Source organism: Pleurodeles waltl, chromosome 3_1 (genome assembly GCF_031143425.1).
Source record: "Pleurodeles waltl isolate 20211129_DDA chromosome 3_1, aPleWal1.hap1.20221129, whole genome shotgun sequence".
Lineage (NCBI taxonomy): Eukaryota > Metazoa > Chordata > Amphibia > Caudata > Salamandridae > Pleurodeles > Pleurodeles waltl.
Genome location: NC_090440.1, coordinates 747,139,947 through 747,167,082, shown reverse-complemented (window position 1 = coordinate 747,167,082; position 27,136 = coordinate 747,139,947). Strand labels below are relative to the sequence as shown.

At 47.4% G+C, this 27,136-nt stretch overlaps 1 protein-coding gene across 1 annotated transcript in view; it reads left to right on the top strand.

Moving 5' to 3' along the window:
- Positions 1-27,136, top strand: part of CSTF3 (cleavage stimulation factor subunit 3) — a 409,061-nt gene that overhangs the window by 250,156 nt on the left and 131,769 nt on the right. The window contains exons 14-16 of the mRNA XM_069223523.1: positions 5,594-5,737; positions 5,901-6,003; positions 6,254-6,323. Of these exons, the coding sequence (XP_069079624.1) occupies positions 5,594-5,737; positions 5,901-6,003; positions 6,254-6,323 (317 nt within the window). The remainder of the gene's footprint in view (positions 1-5,593; positions 5,738-5,900; positions 6,004-6,253; positions 6,324-27,136) is intronic.

Genomic DNA, 27,136 nt, shown 5'->3' with positions numbered 1-27,136 from the left:
ACCGAAAAAGGGCGAGCTGGTGCCGAAGTCGTCCGACTCAGGTCGAGACACAGGCATGCAACACTCTCGGGACCGAGAGAGTGGTGCAGAAAAGGCTCGACACCGAGACAGCGGCACCGAAGCTACTCGACACAGAGACAGCGGCACCAAAGCTGCTCGGCACAGAGATAGCGGCACCGAAGATGGTCGGCACCGAGAGGCCAAGACACTGAAAAAGAGAAAGATCTCGTTGGAGCCGAAAACAACTAAAGACACGGTTTCGGTGCCAAAACACCCGGCAACCGAACCAAAAACCAGTTCCTACTCAGAGAAACAATCACTGTCCTCCCAACTAAAAAGACACAGATTTGAGGAGGAATTACAAACTACAGAGGTAGATCACACGCAACAGCGGATCTTTATCCAAAGGGGTACAGGGAAAATCAGCACTCTTCCCCCAATCAGAAGGAAAAGGAAACTTGACTTCCAGCAACAAGACAAGCCACCACAAGCAAAGATGGTAAAGAGGGCAACTCCACCACCCTCTCCACCACAGTCAACTCATGTATCACCGGCACAGACTCCACCACAATCACCAGCTCATACCACCATGAGCCAGGATGATCAGGCAGCATGGGACCTCTATGATGCTCCAGTATCGGACAATAGTCCAGAGTCGTACCCAACTAAACCCTCACCACCTGAGGACAGTACAGCATATGCACAGGTGGTAGCTAGGGCAGCCGAATTTCATAATGTATCTCTACATTCGGAGCCTATTGAGGATGACTTCCTCTTTAACACCCTGTCCTACACCCACAGCCATTATCAAAGCCTTCCCATGCTCCCGGGAATGCTAAGGCACGCTAAACAGATTTTCAAGGAGCCTGTTAAAAGCAGAGCAATAACTCCAAGGGTGGAGGAAAAAATACAAGGCACCGCCCACAGACCCTGCTTTTATTACATCACAACTGACACCAGATTCAGTAGTCGTAGGAGCAGCTCGTAAAAGAGCCAACTCGCAGACATCAGGCGACGCACCACCTCCGGACAAGGAGAGCCGCAAGTTTGATGCTGCTGGGAAAAGGGTTGCAGCACAAGCTGCAAATCAGTGGCGCATCGCCAACTGGCAAGCACTCCTAGCGCGATACGACAGGGCCCATTGGGACGAGATGCAACATCTCATCGAGCACCTCCCCAAAGAATTCCAGAAACGAGCGAAACAAGTGGTTGAAGAGGGGCAAAATATCTCCAACAACCAAATACGTTCTTCTATGGATGCAGCAGATACAGCTGCAAGAACAATAAATACTGCTGTGACAATAAGGAGGCATGCATTGCTGCGCACATCTGGCTTCAAACCTGAGATACAACAGGCAGTGCTCAATATGCCGTTCAATGAACAGCAATTGTTTGGCCCAGAAGTGGACACTGCAATTGAAAAATTAAAGAAGGACACTGACGCAGCCAAAGCCATGGGCACACTCTATTCCCCGCAGGGCAGAGGCACATTTGGCACATTTCGCAAAACAACTTTCAGAGGAGGGTTTTGAGGTCAAGCCACAGAAGCCAGCACCTCACAAACAAGACCACCTACCTACCAGGGACAATATCAAAGGGGTGGCTTTCGAGGCCAATACAGAGGGGGCCAATTCCCAAGAAACCGGGGAAAGTTTCAGGGTCCCAAAACCCCTCAAAATAAACAGTGACTCACAAGTCACACAATCCCTTCACACAACACCAGTGGGGGGAAGACTAAGCCAGTTCCACAAATCATGGGAGGAAATAACAACAGACACTTGGGTCTTAGCAATTATCCAACATGGTTATTGCATAGAATTTCTCCAACTCCCTCCAAACGTCCCACCGAAAACACACAATATGTCAAAACAGCATATAGACCTTCTAGGACTAGAGGTTCAAGCATTACTGCAAAAAGACGCAATAGAATTAGTACCAAAAACACAAAAGAACACAGGAGTTTACTCACTGTACTTTCTAATACCGAAAAAGGACAAAAGTCTGAGACCAATATTAGATCTCAGAACACTAAACACCTACATCAAATCAGACCACTTTCACATGGTCACGTTAGAAGACGTAATACCACTACTGAAACAGCAAGACTACATGACAACGTTAGATCTAAAAGACGCGTATTTCCATATACCGATACATCCCTCGCACAGGAAATACCTAAGGTTCGTATTCAAAGGAATACATTACCAATTCAAAGTGTTGCCATTCGGAATAACAACAGCACCAAGAGTCTTTACAAAATGTCTAGCAGTAGTAGCTGCACATATCAGGAGGCAGCAAATACACGTGTTCCCGTACCTAGACGATTGGTTAATCAAAACCAACTCGCTAACAAAGTGTTCACACCACACAGATTATGTTATACAAACCCTTTACAAACTGGGTTTCTCCATCAACTATGCAAAGTCACACCTTTTGCCGTGTCAAACACAGCAATACTTAGGAGCGACAATCAACACAACAAAAGGGATAGCCACTCCAAGTCCACAAAGGGTTCAAAATTTTCACAAGGTGGTACAAGCTATGTATCCAACACAAAAGATACACGCAAAGATGGTATTAAAACTCCTAGACATGATGTACTCATGCATAGCCATTGTCCCAAACGCTAGATTGCACATGCGGCCCTTACAACAGTGCCTAGCATCACAATGGTCACATGCACAGGGTCAACTTCTAGATCTGGTGTTGATAGACCGCCAAACATACATCTCGCTTCTATGGTGGAACAGTACAAATTTAAACAAAGGGCGGCCTTTCCAAGACCCAGTGCCACAATACGTGATAACAACAGATGCTTCCATGACAGGGTGGGGAGCACACCTCAATCAACACAGCATCCAAGGACAATGGGACGTACATCAAAGAAAGTTTCATATAAATCACCTAGAATTGTTAGCAGTATTTCTAGCGTTGAAAGCATTCCAACCAATGATAACCCACAAATACATTCTTGTCAAAACAGACAACATGACGACAATGTATTATTTAAACAAACAGGGGGGAACACACTCGACACAGTTGTGTCTCCTAACACAAAAAATATGGCATTGGGCAATTCACAACCACATTCGCCTAATAGCACAGTTTATTCCAGGGATCCAGAACCAGCTAGCAGACAATCTCTCTCGGGATCACCAACAGGTCCACAAATGGGAAATTCACCCCCAAATCCTGAACACTTACTTCCAAATTTGGGGAACACCTCAAATAGATCTATTTGCAACAAAAGAAAACGCAAAATGCCAAATCTTCGCATCCAGGTACCCACACCGGCAATCTCAAGGCAATGCTCTATGGATGAATTGGTCAGGGATATTTGCGTACGCTTTTCCCCCTCTCCCTCTCCTTCCATATCTAGTAAACAGATTGAGTCAAAACAAACTCAAACTCATACTAATAGCACCAACATGGGCAAGACAACCTTGGTATACCACACTACTAGACCTGTCAGTAGTACCTCATGTCAAACTACCCAACAGGCCAGATCTGTTAACACAACACATACAACAGATCAGGCATCCAAACCCAGCATCGCTGAATCTACAAATTTGGCTCCTGAAATCCTAGATTTGGACACTTGAACCTCACACAAGAGTGTAAGGAGGTCATAAAACAAGCTAGAAGACCATCCACTAGACACTGCTATGCAAGTAAATGGAAAAGATTTGTTTGTTACTGCCATAATAATCAAGTCCAACCATTGCATGCATCTCCAAAAGATGTAGTAGGATATTTACTACATTTACAAAAATCAAATCTAGCTTTCTCTTCCATAAAAATACATCTCGCAGCAATATCTGCTTACCTGCAGATTACTCATTCAACTTCCCTATTTAGAATACCTGTCATTAAAGCGTTTATGGAGGGCCTAAAGAGAATTATACCACCAAGGACACCACCTGTTCCTTCATGGAACCTCAACATTGTCTTGACAAGGCTCATGGGTCCACCTTTCGAACCCATGCATTCTTGTGAAATGCAATACTTAACGTGGAAAGTTGCATTTCTCATTGCCATCACATCTCTAAGAAGAGTAAGTGAAATACAGGCGTTTACCATACAAGAACCATTTATTCAAATACACAAAAATAAGGTCGTTCTAAGAACAAATCCAAAATTCTTACCAAAGGTTATCTCACCGTTCCACTTAAACCAAACAGTGGAATTACCAGTGTTCTTCCCACAGCCAGATTCAATAGCTGAAAGAGCACTACATACATTAGACATCAAGAGAGCGCTAATGTACTACATTGACAGGACAAAAGAAATTAGGAAGACAAAACAGCTATTTATTGCCTTCCAAAAACCTCATACAGGAAATCCAATTTCAAAACAAGGTATCGCCAGATGGATAGTAAAGTGCATCCAAACCTGCTATCTTAAAGCAAAGAGAGAACTGCCTATTACACCAAAGGCACACTCAACCAGAAAGAAAGGTGCTACTATGGCCTTTCTAGGAAATATTCCAATGACCGAAATATGTAAGGCAGCAACATGGTCTACGCCTCATACATTTACTAAACACTACTGCGTAGATGTGTTGTCTGCACAACAGGCCACAGTAGGTCAAGCCGTACTAAGAACTTTATTTCAAACTACTTCCACTCCTACAGGCTGAACCACCGCTTTTGGGGAGATAACTGCTTACTAGTCTATGCACAGCATGTGTATCTGCAGCTACACATGCCACCAAACGGAAAATGTCACTTACCCAGTGTACATCTGTTCGTGGCATTAGTCGCTGCAGATTCACATGCGCCCACCCTCCTCCCCGGGAGCCTGTAGCCGTTTAGAAGTAGATCTTGAACATTTGTACATTTGTAAATCTATTACATTAAACCTTCATCTTGTACATACGTATTTATTCCATTGCATGGGCACTATTATTAGCATACACAACTCCTACCTCACCCTCTGCGGGGAAAACAATCTAAGATGGAGTCGACACCCATGCGCAATGGAACCGAAGTGGGAGGAGTCCCTCGGTCTCGTGACTCGAAAAGACTTCTTCGAAGAAAACCAACTTGTAACACTCCGACCCAACACCAGACGGCGGACTATGCACAGCATGTGAATCTGCAGCGACTAATGCCACGAACAGATGTACACTGGGTAAGTGACATTTTCCTTACACATGCCATTAAATAGAAAATGTTACTTAAAAGTAAGCATCTGTTTGTGGCATGTAGTGCTGTAGAGTCAATACACATTTTCATGCATGATCCTTTTAGGTTATTGTTCTATTACACTCCATCCATTACCCAGTGCATGAAAACAATCTGAAGATGGAGCCAAAGATCAAGCTCATTGCGAACAAGAGGAAGCGTCACTATGTCCCTTGACTTGAAAGACTTTCAAACAAAAACAAGTTGCAACCTTCTGGAGTCAACACTAAATGGCAGAAGTATACAGAGCTGTGAATCTACAGCACTAAATGCCACAAACAGATGCTTACTGGGTAAGTAAAATTTTCCTTCTTTTTTACTTTGTTCTTGTTTAGTGGAAAAGTAGCAGTATAGTAAAATTAATTTTAATGTTTCGGATCAGCTAATGCAGTACCTTTATTTTTTAGGTATATATCCAGTATATGAAATTTGCTAGGCGTGCAGAAGGAATTAAGTCAGGCAGACTGATATTCAAAAAAGCCAGAGAAGATGCAAGGACGCGGCATCATGTTTATGTTACAGCAGCCTTAATGGAGTACTACTGTAGTAAGGTAATCTGATGGCAAACTTTACCCCGTTTTTATCTACTGTATTAACACCATTTTCATGTGTCAAAGGCACAAGCAAAACCTATCCAACTTAAAATAACCGCTATTAAATGTGCACCAATATATTATAGTTGTTAATATAACCACCATTATTTAACATTTCCAGGACAAGTCTGTGGCCTTTAAGATTTTTGAGCTGGGGTTAAAGAAGTACGGAGACATTCCTGAATATGTAGTGGCTTACATTGATTATCTTTCTCATCTTAATGGTAAGGCATACAATTAATTACTTGTTATCTAAACAATCCAATCTAAACAGGAGAAAGTTTTTGAGCAGATAATTATTTATGTATAGTCCCCTCAAAAGCAAAGGCCTTAATTTGTTTCTTTGCATTTAAAAAAAAAATGCTGTTTACCCAGTTTACTTTCACAATGTTATATTATTATTCTCACCAAATGTTTAGAAATGTTTTTAAATTGTTTGGTTTGGTCAAGTATATATATTTTTTTCTGTTGTAGAGGATAACAACACAAGAGTCTTATTTGAACGTGTTTTAACATCAGGAAGTCTACCGCCTGAAAAATCTGGGTAGGTGTTTTTTTGTGTTTTTTTCTTTGACTCTCTTCCCCTTGTAGTAGTCGAGTTATATTGTTATCTGTATTTTAATAAAACAGTTAAAAAACAGTATTTAATAATTGCTTTAGCACCTACGTTATCTCATGATGACAATCCAAAGGATTAACTTCAATTCGAAATTTTAAAATTTCCTGCCCATACCCGTATTTGCTAGTTCCGTAAGATGTTGGTATAGCTCTTTCGGAAAGGCGGGACCAGGATGTTAATCCTGTTCCTAGCCTTATACCCTGGACTATACAGGATATGGGAAGATGCAATATCCTTTTTAGACACTGTCCTTAAATTTTATCTCAATTCCTAGTCCCACTTAAATACACAATTTCTGAACCATATAGCTTTTTTGGCTGAACCAATGCTTTATACACTGTCAAGACTTGGTCTAACTTAGGGCCCCTAAACTCTTTCCTGAATTTACTTAGTACCATGATTGTTGGCAGGGCATTAGCTTTAATACCCTCCAAATGCTTCATCCAACTTAATTTCGAAGTAAAATGCATACCCAAATAACGATACATTGTCACTTCTTCAATCCTTCTGTTGCCCAGATACGATTTAAATTCCTTCTTTCTCTTCTCAAGGATTAGGATTTTAGTTTTTTCTATATTGATAAGGAGTTTTTGTCCTCTATATATCTTTCAAATGCAACTAATTTTCATTGCAAGGCAATCTGTGTCATATCCCTTATGACTAATATGTCTGCATAAAGCAGACAAAGCCATATGATTCCCACCTATTTTAGGTGAGAAGGCTGCTACCTCATTCAGGGTCTTCAGCAGATCTTTTGAATACAGTGCCAGTAAAATTGGTGTTAAAACACGTCCTTGTCGCAAAACCTTCCTTGCCACAAGCTTCTTTGTTAAGGTTCCGCCATTGTCAAGTTCTACCTGCGCCCAATTACCACTGTGTAATTCTTTCAAAATACTAAGCAGGCCTCTCTGCATATCTGGTCTTTCCAGATTTCCTCTCTAGTATCTCTCCATTCACCAGATAATAAACGTCTCTGAAGTCAGCAAAACAGGCTTCCTTTCAGATCCATGGCCTTCCTTGCTAAAACCCACAGACTAAAGCAGTGATCCAGAGTTGAGTGACCATCTTTAAGTCTTTTGAAGACCAATTTCTCAAAGACCTTCTTCCCCATGTCCATTAAGCTAATTAGCCCATTGTTCTTAGGATCAAAGGTTAAGCCTTTTTTTGTGAATTGGTTTCAAAATTGCCCTATTCCAGCTCTCTGGGGTTACACCTAGAAGGGTTACCACTCTAAATAATATCTCAAAAAGTTTACTTCAGAAGTCCACATTCACTTTCACCAATATGGCTGTAAAGTTATTGGGGCCTGCTGCTCTTGATGAAGACAAGGATTTTATTACCTTCTATATTTATTTTTGCCGTAAGGCAGTGTAATAATTTCACATCTGCCACATAGGCCTCCTTGCATGGGTCCAGATAACCTTTTACATACATCTTGTAAGGAAATGCCTCCTTGGCATGGTTACCCCCTGACTTTTTGCCTTTGCTGATGCTATGTTTTGATTTGAAAGTGTGCTGAGGCCTGCTAACCAGGCCCCAGCACCAGCGTTCTTTCCCTAACCTGTACTTTTGTTTTCACAATTGGCACACCCTGGCATCCAGGTAAGTCCCTTGTAACTGGTACCCCTGGTACCAAGGGCCCTGATGCCAGGGAAGGTCTCTAAGGGCTGCAGCATATCTTATGCCACCCTGGGGACCCCTCACTCAGCACAGACACACTGCTTGCCAGCTTGTGTGTGCTGGTGAGGACAAAACGAGTAAGTCGACATGGCACTCCCTTCAGGGTGCCATGCCAACCTCACACTGCCTATGCAGTATAGAGAAGTCACCCCTCTAGCAGGCCTTACAGCCCTAAGGCAGGGTGCACTATACCATAGGTGAGGGCACCAGTGCATGAGCACTGTGCCCCTACAGTGTCTAAGCAAAACCTTAGACATTGTAAGTGCAGGGTAGCCATAAGAGTATATGGTCTGCGAGTCTGTCAAACACGAACTCCACAGCACCATAATGGCTACACTGAAAACTGGGAAGTTTGGTATCAAACTTCTCAGCACAATAAATGCACACTGATGCCAGTGTACATTTTATTGTGAAATACACCCCAGAGGGCACCTTAGAGGTGCCCCCTGAAACCTTAACCAACTACCCGTGTAGGCTGACTGGTTTTAGCAGCCTGCCACACTCGAGACATGTTGCTGGCCACATGGGGAGAGTGCCTTTGTCACTCTGTGGCCAGTAACAAAGCCTGCACTGGGTGGAGATGCTATCACCTCCCCCAGGCAGGAGCTGTAACACCTGGCGGTGAGCCTCAAAGGCTCACCCCCTTTGTTCCAGCACCACAGGGCACTCCAGCTAGTGGAGTTGCCCGCCCCCTCCGGCCACGGCCCCACTTTTGGCGGCAAGGCCGGAGGAATTAATGAGAAAAACAAGGAGTCGTCACTGGCCAGTCAGGACAGCCCCTAAGGTGTCCTGAGCTGAAGTGACTCTAACTTTTAGAAATCCTCCATCTTGCAGATGGAGGATTCCCCCAATAGGGATAGGAATGTGACCCCCTCCCCTTGGGAGGAGGCACAAAGAGGGTGTACCCACCCTCAGGGCTAGTAGCCATTGGCTACTAACCCCCCAGACCTAAACACGCCCTTAAATTTAGTATTTAAGGGCTTCCCTGAACCTAAGAATTTAGATTCCTGCAACTTAAAGAAGAAGAGGACTGCTGAGCTGAAAAACCCTGCAGAGAAGAAGAAGACACCAACTGCTTTGGCCCCAGCCCTACCGGCTTGTCTCCCTCCTTCAGAAGAAAACTTCTCCAGCGACGCTTTCCCCGGGACCAGCAACCTCTGAATCCTCAGAGGACTGCCCTGCTTCCAAAAGACCAAGAAACTCTCGAGAACAGCGGCCCTGTTCAACAAAGACTGCAACTTTGTATCCAGAGGAGCAGATTTAAAGACTCCTGCAATTCCCGCAAGAAACGTGAGACTTGCAACACTGCACCCGGCGACCCCGACTCGACTGGTGAAGAAACAACACCTCAGGGAGGACCCTCCGGCGACTCCGAGGCTGTGAGTAACCAAAGTTGCCCCCCCTGAGCCCCCACAGCGACGCCTGCAGAGGGAATCCCGAGGCTCCCCCTGACCGCGACTGCCTGACTCTGAAATCCCGACGCCTGGAAAAGACCCTGCACCCGCAGCCCCCAGGACCTGAAGGATCGGAACTCCAGTGCAGGAGTGACCCCCTAGGAGGCCCTCTCCCTTGCCCAGGTGGTGGCTACCCAGAGGAGCCCCCCCCCCCTTGCCTGCCTGCACCGCTGAAGAGACCCCTTGGTCTCCCATTGAAATCTACTGGAAACCCAGCGCTTGTTTGCACACTGCACCCGGCCGCCCCCGCGCTGCTGAGGGTGTACTTTTTGTGTGGACTTGTGTCCCCGGTGCCCTACAAAACCCCTCTGGTCTGCCCTCCGAAGACGCGGGTACTTACCTGCTGGCAGACTGGAACCGGGGCACCCCCTTCTCCATTGAAGCCTATGTGTTTTGGGCACCACTTTGAACTCTGCACCTGACCGGCCCTGAGCTGCTGGTGTGGTGACTTTGGGGTTGCTCTGAACCCTCAACGGTGGGCTACCTTGGACCCCAATTTGAACCCCGTAGGTGGTTTACTTAGCTGCAAAAACTAACATTACTTTACCTCCCCCAGGAACTGTTGAAAATTGCACTGTGTCCACTTTTGAAATAGCTATATGTGTTTTATGTAAAAAGTATATATGCTATTGTGATTATTCAAAGTTGCTAGAGTACTTAACTGCAATACCTTTCAAATGAGATATTACATGTAGAATTTGAACCTGTGGTTCTTAAAATAAACTAAGAAAAGATATTTTTCTATAACAAAACATATTGGCCTGGAATTGTCTCTGAGTGTGTGTTCCTCATTTATTGCCTGTGTGTATGTACAACAAATGCTTAACACTACTCCTTTGATAAGCCTACTGCTCGACCACACTACCACAAAATAGAGCATTAGTATTATCTCATTTTGCCACTATCTTACCTCTAAGGGGAACCCTTGGACTCTGTGCATACTATGGTGGTCATTCTGACCCCGGCGGGCGGCGGTAGCCGCCCGCCTGGAGGGAACCGCCAGAATACCGCTGCGCGGTCAAAAGACCGCCGCGGTTATTCTGGGTTTCCCACTGGGCTGGCGGGCGACCGCCAAAAGGCCGCCCGCCAGCCCAGTGGGAAACACCCCTCCATGAGGATGCCGCCTCCGAATGAAGCTCCGAATGATGCCGGCTACCCTCCTGATAAGCCTACTGCTCGACAACACTACCACAAAATAGAGCATTAGAATTATCTAATGTTGCCACTATCAACCTCTAAGGAAAACCCTTGGACTCTGTGCACACTGTCTCTCACTTTGAGATAGTATATACAGAGCCAACTTCCTACATCAGGCAACTGTTAAGCATGAGTGGGTGGCTCCTCAGCTAACAGAAGAAAGAGTGGAAGAAGGTTGTTGTAAGGAAATGCCTCCTTGGCATGGTTGCCCCCTGACTTTTTGCCTTTGCTGATGCTATGTTTACAATTGAAAGTGTGCTGAGGCCTGCTAACCAGGCCCCAGCACCAGTGTTCTTTCCCTAACCTGTACTTTTGTATCCACAATTGACAGACCCTGGCATCCAGATAAGTCCCTTGTAACTGGTACTTCTAGTACCAAGGGCCCTGATGCCAAGGAAGGTCTCTAAGGGCTGCAGCATGTCTTATGCCACCCTGGAGACCTCTCACTCAGCACAGACACACTGCTTGCCAGCTTGTGTGTGCTAGTGAGGACAAAACGAGTACGTCGACATGGCACTCCCCTCAGGGTGCCATGCCAGCCTCTCACTGCCTATGCAGTATAGGTAAGACACCCCTCTAGCAGGCCTTACAGCCCTAAGGCAGGGTGCACTATACCATAGGTGAGGGTACCAGTGCATGAGCATGGTACCCCCACAGTGTCTAAACAAAACCTTAGACATTGTAAGTGCAGGGTAGCCATAAGAGTATATGGTCTGGGAGTCTGTCAAACACGAACTCCACAGCACCATAATGGCTACACTGAAAACTGGGAAGTTTGGTATCAAACTTCTCAGCACAATAAATGCACACTGATGCCAGTGTACATTTTATTGTAAAATACACCACAGAGGGCACCTTAGAGGTGCCCCCTGAAACTTAACCGACTGTCTGTGTAGGCTGACTAGTTCCAGCAGCCTGCCACACCAGAGACATGTTGCTGGCCCCATGGGGAGAGTGCCTTTGTCACTCTGAGGCCAGTAACAAAGCCTGCACTGGGTGGAGATGCTAACACCTCCCCCAGGCAGGAGCTGTGACACCTGGCGGTGAGCCTCAAAGGCTCACCCCTTTGTCACAGCCCAGCAGGGCACTCCAGCTTAGTGGAGTTGCCCGCCCCCTCCGGCCACGGCCCCCACTTTTGGCGGCAAGGCTGGAGGGAACAAAGAAAGCAACAAGGAGGAGTCACTGGCCAGTCAGGACAGCCCCTAAGGTGTCCTGAGCTGAAGTGACTCTAACTTTTAGAAATCCTCCATCTTGCAGATGGAGGATTCCCCCAATAGGGTTAGGATTGTGACCCCCTCCCCTTGGGAGGAGGCACAAAGAGGGTGTACCCACCCTCAGGGCTAGTAGCCATTGGCTACTAACCCCCCAGACCTAAACACGCCCTTAAATTTAGTATTTAAGGGCTACCCTGAACCCTAGAAAATTAGATTCCTGCAACTACAAGAAGAAGGACTGCCTAGCTGAAAACCCCTGCAGAGGAAGACCAGAAGACGACAACTGCCTTGGCTCCAGAAACTCACCGGCCTGTCTCCTGCCTTCCAAAGATCCTGCTCCAGCGACGCCTTCCAAAGGGACCAGCGACCTCGACATCCTCTGAGGACTGCCCCTGCTTCGAAAAGACAAGAAACTCCCGAGGACAGCGGACCTGCTCCAAGAAAAGCTGCAACTTTGTTTCCAGCAGCTTTAAAGAACCCTGCAAGCTCCCCGCAAGAAGCGTGAGACTTGCAACACTGCACCCGGCGACCCCGACTCGGCTGGTGGAGACCCGACACCTCAGGAGGGACCCCAGGACTACTCTGATACTGTGAGTACCAAAACCTGTCCCCCCTGAGCCCCCACAGCACCGCCTGCAGAGGGAATCCCGAGGCTTCCCCTGACCGCGACTCTTTGAATCCAAAGTCCCGACGCCTGGGAGAGACCCTGCACCCGCAGCCCCCAGGACCTGAAGGACCGGACTTTCACTGGAGAAGTGACCCCCAGGAGTCCCTCTCCCTTGCCCAAGTGGAGGTTTCCCCGAGGAACCCCCCCCTTGCCTGCCTGCAGCGCTGAAGAGATCCCGAGATCTCTCATAGACTAACATTGCGAACCCGACGCTGGTTTCTACACTGCACCCGGCCGCCCCCGCGCTGCTGAGGGTGAAATTTCTGTGTGGGCTTGTGTCCCCCCCGGTGCCCTACCAAACCCCTCTGGTCTGCCCTCCGAAGACGCGGGTACTTACCTGCAAGCAGACCGGAACCGGGGCACCCCCTTCTCTCCATTCTAGCCTATGTGTTTTGGGCACCACTTTGAACTCTGCACCTGACCGGCCCTGAGCTGCTGGTGTGGTGACTTTGGGGTTGCTCTGAACCCCCGACGGTGGGCTACCTTGGACCAAGAACTGAACCCTGTAAGTGTCCTACTTACCTGGTAAAACTAACAAAAACTTACCTCCCCCAGGAACTGTGAAAATTGCACTAAGTGTCCACTTTTAAAACAGCTATTTGTCAATAACTTGAAAAGTATACATGCAATTTTTATGATTTGAAGTTCCTAAAGTACTTACCTGCAATACCTTTCGAACAAGATATTACATGTTAAATTTGAACCTGTGGTTCTTAAAATAAACTAAGAAAAGATATTTTTCTATAACAAAAACCTATTGGCTGGATTTGTCTCTGAGTGTGTGTACCTCATTTATTGTCTATGTGTATGTACAACAAGTGCTTAACACTACTCCTTGGATAAGCCTACTGCTCGACCACACTACCACAAAATAGAGCATTAGTATTATCTATTTTTACCACTATTTTACCTCTAAGGGGAACCCTTGGACTCTGTGCATGCTATTCCTTACTTTGAAATAGCACATACAGAGCCAACTTCCTACATTGGTGGATCAGCGGTGGGGTACAAGACTTTGCATTTGCTGGACTACTCAGCCAATACCTGATCACACGACAAATTCCAAAATTGTCATTAGAAATTGATTTTTGCAATTTGAAAAGTTTTCTAAATTCTTAAAAGACCTGCTAGGGCCTTGTGTTAGATCCTGTTTAGCATTTCTTTTAGAGTTTAAAAGTTTGTAAAAGTTTGAATTAGATTCTAGAACCAGTTGTAGATTCTTAAAAAGTATTCCAACTTTTAGAAGCAAAATGTCTAGCACAGATGTGACTGTGGTGGAACTCGACACCACACCTTACCTCCATCTTAAGATGAGGGAGCTAAGGTCACTCTGTAAAATAAAGAAAATAACAATGGGCCCCAAACCTACCAAAATACAGCTCCAGGAGCTTTTGGCAGAGTTTGAAAAGGCCAACCCCTCTGAGGGTGGCAACTCAGAGGAAGAAGATAGTGACTTGGAGGAAAATCCCCCCCTACCAATCCTATCTAGGGAGAACAGGGTCCCTCAAACCCTGACTCCAAAAATAATAGTCAGAGATGCTGGTTCCCTCACAGGAGAGACCAACACCTCTGAAATCACTGAGGATAGCCCCAGTGAAGAGGACATCCAGTTAGCCAGGATGGCCAAAAGATTGGCTTTGGAAAGACAGATCCTAGCCATAGAGAGGGAAAGACAAGAGATGGGCCTAGGACCCATCAATGGTGGCAGCAACATAAATAGGGTCAGAGATTCTCCTGACATGTTGAAAATCCCTAAAGGGATTGTAACTAAATATGAAGATGGTGATGACATCACCAAATGGTTCACAGCTTTTGAGAGGGCTTGTGTAACCAGAAAAGTGAACAGATCTCACTGGGGTGCTCTCCTTTGGGAAATGTTCACAGGAAAGTGTAGGGATAGACTCCTCACACTCTCTGGACAAGATGCAGAATCTTATGACCTCATGAAGGGTACCCTGATTGAGGGCTTTGGATTCTCCACTGAGGAGTACAGGATTAGGTTCAGGGGGGCTCAAAAATCCTCGAGCCAGACCTGGGTTGACTTTGTTGACTACTCAGTGAAAACACTAGACGGTTGGATTCAAGGCAGTGGTGTAAGTAATTATGATGGGCTGTACAATTTATTTGTGAAAGAACACCTGTTAAGTAATTGTTTCAATGATAAACTGCATCAGCATCTGGTAGACCTAGGACCAATTTCTCCCCAAGAATTGGGAAAGAAGGCGGACCATTGGGTCAAAACAAGGGTGTCCAAGACTTCAACAGGGGGTGACCAAAAGAAAGGGGTCACAAAGACTCCCCAGGGGAAGGGTGATGAGACAACCAAAACTAAAAATAGTAAAGAGTCTTCTACAGGCCCCCAAAAACCTGCACAGGAGGGTGGGCCCAGAGCCTCTTCACAAAACAATGGGTACAAGGGTAAAAACTTTGATCCCAAAAAGGCCTGGTGTCATAGCTGTAAACAGCATGGACACCAAACTGGAGACAAGGCCTGTCCCAAGAAGGGTTCCACTCCAAACTCCCATCCAGGTAACACTGGTATGGCTAGTCTCCAAGTGGGATCAACAGTGTGCCCAGAGCAAATCAGGGTCCACACTGAAGCTACTCTAGTTTCTGAGGGTGGGGTGGATTTAGCCACACTAGCTGTCTGGCCGCCTAACATGCAAAAATACAGACAGCAACTCTTAATTAATGGGACTAGAATAGAGGGCCTGAGGGATACAGGTGCCAGTGTCACCATGGTGACAGAGAAACTGGTTTCCCCTGGCCAATACCTGACTGGAAAAACTTACACAGTCACCAACGCTGACAATCAGAGAAAAGTACATCCCATGGCAATGGTTACTTTAGAATGGGGAGGGGTCAATGGCCTGAAACAGGTGGTGGTCTCCTCAAATATCCCAGTGGACTGTCTGCTTGGAAATGACCTGGAGTCCTCAGCATGGGCTGAGGTAGAACTAAAAACCCATGCAGCAATGCTGGGTATCCCTGAACTGGTGTGTGTGAAAACAAGAGCACAGTGCAAGGCACAGGGTGAACAAGTAGAGCTGGAGTCTGGAAGAATGGCCCAGCCTACCAAGAGGAAAGGAAAGTCAGTTGGGAAACCAACTGCAACACAGCAAAAGAAAGGGAACCTCTCTTCTCAGGAAGAAGTTCTGCCCTCTGAGGGAACTGAGCCTTTGGAGCTTGAACCTTATCAGGTTGAGCTCTTGGGCCCAGGGGGACCCTCAAGGGAGGAGCTGTGTAAGGGACAAGAAACCTGTCCCTCTCTTGAAGGCCTTAGGCAGCAAGCTGCTGAAGAGTCCAAAGGCAAGAAAAATGGAACGCATAGGGTCTATTGGGAAGATGGACTCCTGTACACTGAGGCCAGAGACCCCAAACCTGGTGCCACTAGGAGAGTGGTAGTGCCTCAGCTGTTCAGGAAGTTCATCCTAACATTGGCCCATGACATTCCCCTTGCTGGACATTTGGGACAAACCAAGACGTGGGAGAGGTTAGTCAACCACTTCTACTGGCCCAATATGTCCAACATGGTTAAGGAGTTTTGCCTCTCCTGCCCCACCTGTCAAGCCAGTGGTAAGACAGGTGGGCATCCAAAGGCCCCCCTCATTCCACTTCCAGTGGTGGGGGTGCCCTTTGAAAGAGTGGGTGTGGACATAGTTGGTCCACTAGAACCTCCCACAGCCTCAGGAAATATGTATATCCTGGTAGTAGTGGATCATGCTACCAGGTATCCTGAAGCTATTCCCCTTAGGTCGACTACTGCCCCTGCAGTAGCCAAGGCCCTCATTGGTATCTTTACCAGAGTGGGTTTCCCTAAGGAGGTGGTGTCTGACAGAGGTACCAACTTCATGTCAGCATACCTAAAGCACATGTGGAATGAGTGTGGAGTGACTTATAAATTCACTACACCATACCATCCACAAACTAATGGCTTGGTTGAGAGATTCAACAAGACATTAAAAGGCATGATCATGGGGCTCCCAGAAAAGCTCAAAAGGAGATGGGATGTCCTCTTGCCATGTCTGCTTTTCGCTTACAGAGAGGTGCCACAGAAGGGAGTAGGATTCTCACCCTTTGAACTTCTGTTTGGTCATCCTGTAAGGGGACCACTTGCCCTTGTTAAAGAAGGCTGGGAGAGACCTCTCCATGAGCCTAAACAGGACATAGTGGACTATGTACTTGGCCTTCGCTCTAGAATGGCAGAGTACATGGAAAAGGCAACCAAAAACCTTGAGGCCAGCCAACAGCTCCAGAAGTTTTGGTATGACCAAAAGGCTGCACTGGTTGAGTTCCAACCAGGGCAGAAAGTCTGGGTTCTGGAGCCTGTGGCTCCCAGGGCACTCCAGGACAAATGGAGTGGCCCTTACCCAGTACTAGAGAGGAAGAGTCAGGTCACCTACTTGGTGGACCTGGGCACAAGCAGGAGCCCCAAGAGGGTGATCCATGTAAACCGCCTTAAGCTCTTCCATGACAGGGCTGATGTGAATCTGTTGATGGTAACAGATGAGGATCAGGAGGCAGAGAGTGAACCTCTCCCTGATCTTCTGTCATCAGACCCAAAAGATGGCACAGTAGATGGAGTGATCTACTCAGACACCCTCTCTGGCCAACAGCAAGCTGATTGTAGGAGAGTCCTACAACAGTTTCCTGAACTCTTCTCCTTAACCCCTGGTCAGACACACCTGTGTACCCATGATGTGGACACAGGAGACAGCATGCCTGTCAAGAACAAAATCTTTAGACAGTCTGACCATGTTAAGGAAAGCATCAAGGTGGAAGTCCACAAGATGCTGGAATTGGGAGTGATTGAGCGCTCTGACAGCCCCTGGGCTAGCCCAGTGGTCTTAGTCCCCAAACCTCACACCAAAGATGGAAAGAAAGAGATGAGGTTTTGTGTGGACTACAGAGGGCTCAATTCTGTCACCAAGACAGATGCTCATCCAATTCCAAGAGCTGATGAGCTCATAGACAAATTAGGTGCTGCCAAATTCCTAAGTACCTTTGACTTGACAGCCGGGTACTGGCAAATAAAAATGGCACCTGGAGCAAAAGAGAAAACAGCATTCTCCACACCTGATGGGCATTATCAGTTTACTGTTATGCCCTTTGGTTTAAAGAATGCCCCTGCCACCTTCCAAAGGTTGGTGAATCAAGTCCTTGCTGGCTTGGAGTCCTTTAGCACAGCTTATCTTGATGATATTGCTGTCTTTAGCTCCACCTGGCAGGATCACCTGGTCCACCTGAGGAAGGTTTTGAAGGCTCTGCAATCTGCAGGCCTCTCTATCAAGGCATCCAAATGCCAGATAGGGCAGGGAACTGTGGTTTACTTGGGACACCTTGTAGGTGGAGGCCAAGTTCAGCCACTCCAACCCAAGATCCAGACTATTCTGGACTGGGTAGCTCCAAAAACCCAGACTCAAGTCAGGGCATTCCTTGGCTTGACTGGGTATTACAGGAGGTTTGTGAAGGGATATGGATCCATTGTGACAGCCCTCACTGAACTCACCTCCAAGAAAATGCCCAAGAAAGTGAACTGGACTGTGGAATGCCAACAGGCCTTTGACACCCTGAAACAGGCAATGTGCTCAGCACCAGTTCTCAAAGCTCCAGATTATTCTAAGCAGTTCATTGTGCAGACTGATGCCTCTGAACATGGGATAGGGGCAGTTTTGTCCCAAACAAATGATGATGGCCTTGACCAGCCTGTTGCTTTCATTAGCAGGAGGTTACTCCCCAGGGAGCAGCGTTGGAGTGCCATTGAGAGGGAGGCCTTTGCTGTGGTTTGGTCTCTGAAGAAGCTGAGACCATACCTCTTTGGGACTCACTTCCTAGTTCAAACTGACCACAGACCTCTCAAATGGCTGATGCAAATGAAAGGTGAAAATCCTAAACTGTTGAGGTGGTCCATCTCCCTACAGGGAATGGACTTTATAGTGGAACACAGACCTGGGACTGCCCATGCCAATGCAGATGGCCTTTCCAGGTTCTTCCACTTAGAAAATGAAGACTCTCTTGGGAAAGGTTAGTCTCATCCTCTTTCGTTTGGGGGGGGGTTGTGTAAGGAAATGCCTCCTTGGCATGGTTGCCCCCTGACTTTTTGCCTTTGCTGATGCTATGTTTACAATTGAAAGTGTGCTGAGGCCTGCTAACCAGGCCCCAGCACCAGTGTTCTTTCCCTAACCTGTACTTTTGTATCCACAATTGGCAGACCCTGGCATCCAGATAAGTCCCTTGTAACTGGTACTTCTAGTACCAAGGGCCCTGATGCCAAGGAAGGTCTCTAAGGGCTGCAGCATGTCTTATGCCACCCTGGAGACCTCTCACTCAGCACAGACACACTGCTTGCCAGCTTGTGTGTGCTAGTGAGGACAAACCGAGTAAGTCGACATGGCACTCCCCTCAGGGTGCCATGCCAGCCTCTCACTGCCTATGCAGTATAGGTAAGACACCCCTCTAGCAGGCCTTACAGCCCTAAGGCAGGGTGCACTATACCATAGGTGAGGGTACCAGTGCATGAGCATGGTACCCCTACAGTGTCTAAACAAAACCTTAGACATTGTAAGTGCAGGGTAGTCATAAGAGTATATGGTCTGGGAGTTTGTCAAACACGAACTCCACAGCACCATAATGGCTACACTGAAAACTGGGAAGTTTGGTATCAAACTTCTCAGCACAATAAATGCACACTGATGCCAGTGTACATTTTATTGTAAAATACACCACAGAGGGCACCTTAGAGGTGCCCCCTGAAACTTAACCGACTATCTGTGTAGGCTGACTAGTTTTAGCAGCCTGCCACAAACCGAGACATGTTGCTGGCCCCATGGGGAGAGTGCCTTTGTCACTCTGAGGCCAGTAACAAAGCCTGCACTGGGTGGAGATGCTAACACCTCCCCCAGGCAGGAATTGTCACACCTGGCGGTGAGCCTCAAAGGCTCACCTCCTTTGTGCCAACCCAGCAGGACACTCCAGCTAGTGGAGTTGCCCGCCCCCTCCGGCCAGGCCCCACTTTTGGCGGCAAGGCCGGAGAAAATAATGAGAAAAACAAGGAGGAGTCACTGGCCAGTCAGGACAGCCCCTAAGGTGTCCTGAGCTGAGGTGACTCTGACTTTTAGAAATCCTCCATCTTGCAGATGGAGGATTCCCCCAATAGGGTTAGGATTGTGACCCCCTCCCCTTGGGAGGAGGCACAAAGAGGGTGTACCCACCCTCAGGGCTAGTAGCCATTGGCTACTAACCCCCCAGACCTAAACACGCCCTTAAATTTCGTATTTAAGGGCTACCCTGAACCCTAGAAAATCAGATTCCTGCAACTACAAGAAGAAGGACTGCCCAGCTGAAAACCCCTGCAGCGGAAGACCAGAAGACGACAACTGCCTTGGCTCCAGAAACTCACCGGCCTGTCTCCTGCCTTCCAAAGATCCTGCTCCAGCGACGCCTTCCAAAGGGACCAGCGACCTCGACATCCTCTGAGGACTGCCCCTGCTTCGAAAAGACAAGAAACTCCCGAGGACAGCGGACCTGCTCCAAGAAAGGCTGCAACTTTGTTTCCAGCAGCTTTAAAGAACCCTGCAAGCTCCCCGCAAGAAGCGTGAGACTTGCAACACTGCACCCGGCGACCCTGACTCGGCTGGTGGAGACCCGACACCTCAGGAGGGACCCCAGGACTACTCTGATACTGTGAGTACCAAAACCTGTCCCCCCTGAGCCCCCACAGCGCCGCCTGCAGAGGGAATCCCGAGGCTTCCCCTGACCGCGACTCTTTGAATCCAAAGTCCCGACGCCTGGGAGAGACCCTGCACCCGCAGCCCCCAGGACCTGAAGGACCGGACTTTCACTGGAGAAGTGACCCCCAGGAGTCCCTCTCCCTTGCCCAAGTGGAGGTTTCCCCGAGGAACCCCCCCCTTGCCTGCCTGCAGCGCTGAAGAGATCCCGAGATCTCTCATAGACTAACATTGCGAACCCGACGCTGGTTTCTACACTGCACCCGGCCGCCCCCGCGCTGCTGAGGGTGAAATTTCTGTGTGGGCTTGTGTCCCCCCCCGGTGCCCTACCAAACCCCTCTGGTCTGCCCTCCGAAGACGCGGGTACTTACCTGCAAGCAGACCGGAACCGGGGCACCCCCTTCTCTCCATTCTAGCCTATGTGTTTTGGGCACCACTTTGAACTCTGCACCTGACCGGCCCTGAGCTGCTGGTGTGGTGACTTTGGGGTTGCTCTGAACCCCCGACGGTGGGCTACCTTGGACCAAGAACTGAACCCTGTAAGTGTCCTACTTACCTGGTAAAACTAACAAAAACTTACCTCCCCCAGGAACTGTGAAAATTGCACTAAGTGTCCACTTTTAAAACAGCTATTTGTCAATAACTTGAAAAGTATACATGCAATTTTTATGATTTGAAGTTCCTAAAGTACTTACCTGCAATACCTTTCGAACAAGATATTACATGTTAAATTTGAACCTGTGGTTCTTAAAATAAACTAAGAAAAGATATTTTTCTATAACAAAAACCTATTGGCTGGATTTGTCTCTGAGTGTGTGTACCTCATTTATTGTCTATGTGTATGTACAACAAGTGCTTAACACTACTCCTTGGATAAGCCTACTGCTCGACCACACTACCACAAAATAGAGCATTAGTATTATCTATTTTTACCACTATTTTACCTCTAAGGGGAACCCTTGGACTCTGTGCATGCTATTCCTTACTTTGAAATAGCACATACAGAGCCAACTTCCTACAAAAACCTATTGGCTGGATTTGTCTCTGAGTGTGTGTACCTCATTTATTGTCTATGTGTATGTACAACAAATGCTTAACACTACTCCTTGGATAAGCCTACTGCTCGACCACACTACCACAAAATAGAGCATTAGTATTATCTATTTTTACCACTATTTTACCTCTAAGGGGAACCCTTGGACTCTGCATGCTATTCCTTACTTTGAAATAGCACATACAGAGCCAACTTCCTACATTGGTGGATCAGCGGTGGGGTACAAGACTTTGCATTTGCTGGACTACTCAGCCAATACCTGATCACACGACAAATTCCAAAATTGTCATTAGAAATTCATTTTTGCAAATTTGAAATTTTTCTAAATTCTTAAAAGTCCTGCTAGGGCCTTGTGTGTTAAGTCCCTGTTTAGCATTGTCTTTTAGAGTTTAAAAGTTTGTTAAAAGTTTGAAATTAGGTTCTAGAAACAGTTTTAGATTCTTTAAAAAGTCTTCCAACTCTTAGCAAAATAATGTCTGATACAGAGATGAATGTGGTGGAACTCGACACCACACCTTACCTCCATCTTAAGATGAGGGAGCTAAGGTCTCTCTGTAATATCAAAAAAATAACCATTGGCTCCAGACCTACCAAAATTCAGCTCCAGGAGCTGTTGGCAGAGTTTGAAAAAGCCAACCCCTCTGATGATGACCTCACAGAGGAAGAAATTAGTGACTTGGAGGCCAATGTCCCTCCTCCAGTCCTAAATAGGGAGAACAGGACCCCTCAAGTCCTGTCTCCAACTGTGTTAGTCAGAAATAGTGAGTCCCTCACAGGAGGGTCCCCCATTTCTGAAATCACTGAGGATGCTCTCAGTGAAGATGACCTCCTGTTAGCCAGGATGGCCAAAAGATTGGCTTTAGAGAGACAGCTCCTAGCCATAGAAAGGGAAAGACAAGAGATGGGCCTAGGACCCATCAATGGTGGCAGCAATATAAATAGGGTCAGAGATTCTCCTGACATGTTAAAAATCCCCAAAGGGATTGTGACAAAATATGAAGATGGTGATGACATCACCAAATGGTTCACAGCTTTTGAGAGGGCTTGTGTAACCAGAAAAGTGAACAGGTCTCACTGGGGTGCTCTCCTTTGGGAAATGTTCACTGGAAAGTGTAGGGATAGACTCCTCACACTCTCTGGAAAAGATGCAGAATCTTATGACCTCATGAAGGGTACCCTGATTGAGGGCTTTGGATTCTCCACTGAGGAGTACAGGATTAGGTTCAGGGGGGCTCAAAAATCCTCGAGCCAGACCTGGGTTGACTTTGTTGACTACTCAGTGAAAACACTAGATGGTTGGATTCAAGGCAGTGGTGTAAGTAATTATGATGGGCTGTACAATTTATTTGTGAAAGAACACCTATTGAGTAATTGTTTCAATGATAAACTGCATCAGCATCTGGTAGACCTAGGACCAATTTCTCCCCAAGAATTGGGAAAGAAGGCGGACCATTGGGTCAAGACAAGGGTGTCCAAGACTTCAACAGGGGGTGACCAAAAGAAAGGGGTCACAAAGACTCCCCAGGGGAAGGGTGATGAGACAACCAAAACTAAAAATAGTAAAGAGTCTTCTACAGGCCCCCAAAAACCTGCACAGGAGGGTGGGCCCAGAACCTCTTCACAAACCAATGGGTACAAGGGTAAAAACTTTGATCCCAAAAAGGCCTAGTGTCATAGCTGTAAACAGCATGGACACCAAACTGGAGACAAGGCCTGTCCCAAGAAAGGTTCCACTCCAAACTCCCATCCAGGTAACACTGGTATGGCTAGTCTCCAAGTGGGATCAACAGTGTGCCCAGAGCAAATCAGGGTCCACACTGAAGCTACTCTAGTTTCTGAGGGTGGGGTGGATTTAGCCACACTAGCTGTCTGGCCGCCTAACATGCAAAAATACAGACAGCAACTCTTAATTAATGGGACTAGAATAGAGGGCCTGAGGGATACAGGTGCCAGTGTCACCATGGTGACAGAGAAACTGGTTTCCCCTGGCCAATACCTGACTGGAAAAACTTACACAGTCACCAACGCTGACAATCAGAGAAAAGTACATCCCATGGCAATGGTTACTTTAGAATGGGGAGGGGTCAATGGCCTGAAACAGGTGGTGGTCTCCTCAAATATCCCAGTGGACTGTCTGCTTGGAAATGACCTGGAGTCCTCAGCATGGGCTGAGGTAGAACTAAAAACCCATGCAGCAATGCTGGGTATCCCTGAACTGGTGTGTGTGAAAACAAGAGCACAATGCAAGGCACAGGGTGAAAAAGTAGAGCTGGAGTCTGGAAAAATGGCCCAGCCTACCAAGAGGACAGGAAAGTCAGTTGGGAAACCAACTGCAACACAGCAAAAGAAAGGGAACCTCTCTTCTCAGGAAGAAGTTCTGCCCTCTGAGGGAACTGAGCCTTTGGAGCTTGAACCTTACCAGGTTGAGCTCTTAGGCCCAGGGGGACCCTCAAGGGAGGAGCTGTATAAGGGACAAGAAACCTGTCCCTCTCTTGAAGGCCTTAGGCAGCAAGCTGCTGAAGAGTCCAAAGGCAAGAAAAATGGAACACATAGGGTCTATTGGGAAGATGGACTCCTGTACACTGAGGCCAGAGACCCCAAACCTGGTGCCACTAGGAGAGTGGTAGTGCCTCAGCTGTTCAGGAAGTTCATCCTAACATTGGCCCATGACATTCCCCTTGCTGGACATTTGGGACAAACCAAGACGTGGGAGAGGTTAGTCAACCACTTCTACTGGCCCAATATGTCCAACATGGTTAAGGAGTTTTGCCTCTCCTGCCCCACCTGTCAAGCCAGTGGTAAGACAGGTGGGCATCCAAAGGCCCCCCTCATTCCACTTCCAGTGGTGGGGGTTCCCTTTGAAAGAGTGGGTGTGGACATAGTTGGTCCACTAGAACCTCCCACAGCCTCAGGAAATATGTATATCCTGGTAGTAGTGGATCATGCTACCAGGTATCCTGAAGCTATTCCCCTTAGGTCGACTACTGCCCCTGCAGTAGCCAAGGCCCTCATTGGTATCTTTACCAGAGTGGGTTTCCCTAAGGAGGTGGTGTCTGACAGAGGTACCAACTTCATGTCAGCATACCTAAAGCACATGTGGAATGAGTGTGGAGTGACTTATAAATTCACTACACCATACCATCCACAAACTAATGGCTTGGTTGAGAGATTCAACAAGACATTAAAAGGCATGATCATGGGGCTCCCAGAAAAACTCAAAAGGAGATGGGATGTCCTCTTGCCATGTCTGCTTTTCGCTTACAGAGAGGTGCCACAGAAGGGAGTAGGATTCTCACCCTTTGAACTTCTGTTTGGTCATCCTGTAAGGGGACCACTTGCCCTTGTTAAAGAAGGCTGGGAGAGACCTCTCCATGAGCCTAAACAGGACATAGTGGACTATGTACTTGGCCTTCGCTCTAGAATGGCAGAGTACATGGAAAAGGCAACCAAAAACCTTGAGGCCAGCCAACAGCTCCAGAAGTTTTGGTATGACCAAAAGGCTGCACTGGTTGAGTTCCAACCAGGGCAGAAAGTCTGGGTTCTGGAGCCTGTGGCTCCCAGGGCACTCCAGGACAAATGGAGTGGCCCTTACCCAGTACTAGAAAGGAAGAGTCAGGTCACCTACTTGGTGGACCTGGGCACAAGCAGGAGCCCCAAGAGGGTGATCCATGTAAACCGCCTTAAACTCTTCCATGACAGGGCTGATGTGAATCTGTTGATGGTAACAGATGAGGATCAGGAGGCAGAGAGTGAACCTCTCCCTGATCTTCTGTCATCAGACCCAAAAGATGGCACAGTAGATGGAGTGATCTACTCAGACACCCTCTCTGGCCAACAGCAAGCTGATTGTAGGAGAGTCCTACAACAGTTTCCTGAACTCTTCTCCTTAACCCCTGGTCAGACACACCTGTGTACCCATGATGTGGACACAGGAGACAGCATGCCTGTCAAGAACAAAATCTTTAGACAATCTGACCATGTTAAGGAAAGCATCAAGGTGGAAGTCCACAAGATGCTGGAATTGGGAGTAATTGAGCGCTCTGACAGCCCCTGGGCTAGCCCAGTGGTCTTAGTCCCCAAACCTCACACCAAAGATGGAAAGAAAGAGATGAGGTTTTGTGTGGACTACAGAGGGCTCAATTCTGTCACCAAGACAGATGCTCATCCAATTCCAAGAGCTGATGAGCTCATAGACAAATTAGGTGCTGCCAAATTCTTAAGTACCTTTGACTTGACAGCAGGGTACTGGCAAATAAAAATGGCACCTGGAGCAAAAGAGAAAACAGCATTCTCCACGCCTGATGGGCATTATCAGTTTACTGTTATGCCCTTTGGTTTAAAGAATGCCCCTGCCACCTTCCAAAGGTTGGTGAATCAAGTCCTTGCTGGCTTGGAGTCCTTTAGCACAGCTTATCTTGATGATATTGCTGTCTTTAGCTCCACCTGGCAGGATCACCTGGTCCACCTGAAGAAGGTTTTGAAGGCTCTGCAATCTGCAGGCCTCTCTATCAAGGCATCCAAATGCCAGATAGGGCAGGGAACTGTGGTTTACTTGGGCCACCTTGTAGGTGGAGGCCAAGTTCAGCCACTCCAACCCAAGATCCAGACTATTCTGGATTGGGTAGCTCCAAAAACCCAGACTCAAGTCAGGGCATTCCTTGGCTTGACTGGGTATTACAGGAGGTTTGTGAAGGGATATGGATCCATTGTGACAGCCCTCACTGAACTCACCTCCAAGAAAATGCCCAAGAAAGTGAACTGGACTGTGGAATGCCAACAGGCCTTTGACACCCTGAAACAAGCAATGTGCTCAGCACCAGTTCTAAAAGCTCCAGATTATTCTAAGCAGTTCATTGTGCAGACTGATGCCTCTGAACATGGGATAGGGGCAGTTTTGTCCCAAACAAATGATGATGGCCTTGACCAGCCTGTTGCTTTCATTAGCAGGAGGTTACTCCCCAGGGAGCAGCGTTGGAGTGCCATTGAGAGGGAGGCCTTTGCTGTGGTTTGGTCCCTGAAGAAGCTGAGACCATACCTCTTTGGGGCTCACTTCCTAGTTCAAACTGACCACAGACCTCTCAAATGGCTGATGCAAATGAAAGGTGAAAATCCTAAACTGTTGAGGTGGTCCATCTCCCTACAGGGAATGGACTTTATAGTGGAACACAGACCTGGGACTGCCCATGCCAATGCAGATGGCCTTTCCAGGTTCTTCCACTTAGAAAATGAAGACTCTCTTGGGAAAGGTTAGTCTCATCCTCTTTCGTTTGGGGGGGGGGGTTGTGTAAGGAAATGCCTCCTTGGCATGGTTGCCCCCTGACTTTTTGCCTTTGCTGATGCTATGTTTACAATTGAAAGTGTGCTGAGGCCTGCTAACCAGGCCCCAGCACCAGTGTTCTTTCCCTAACCTGTACTTTTGTATCCACAATTGGCAGACCCTGGCATCCAGATAAGTCCCTTGTAACTGGTACTTCTAGTACCAAGGGCCCTGATGCCAAGGAAGGTCTCTAAGGGCTGCAGCATGTCTTATGCCACCCTGGAGACCTCTCACTCAGCACAGACACACTGCTTGCCAGCTTGTGTGTGCTAGTGAGGACAAAACGAGTACGTCGACATGGCACTCCCCTCAGGGTGCCATGCCAGCCTCTCACTGCCTATGCAGTATAGGTAAGACACCCCTCTAGCAGGCCTTACAGCCCTAAGGCAGGGTGCACTATACCATAGGTGAGGGTACCAGTGCATGAG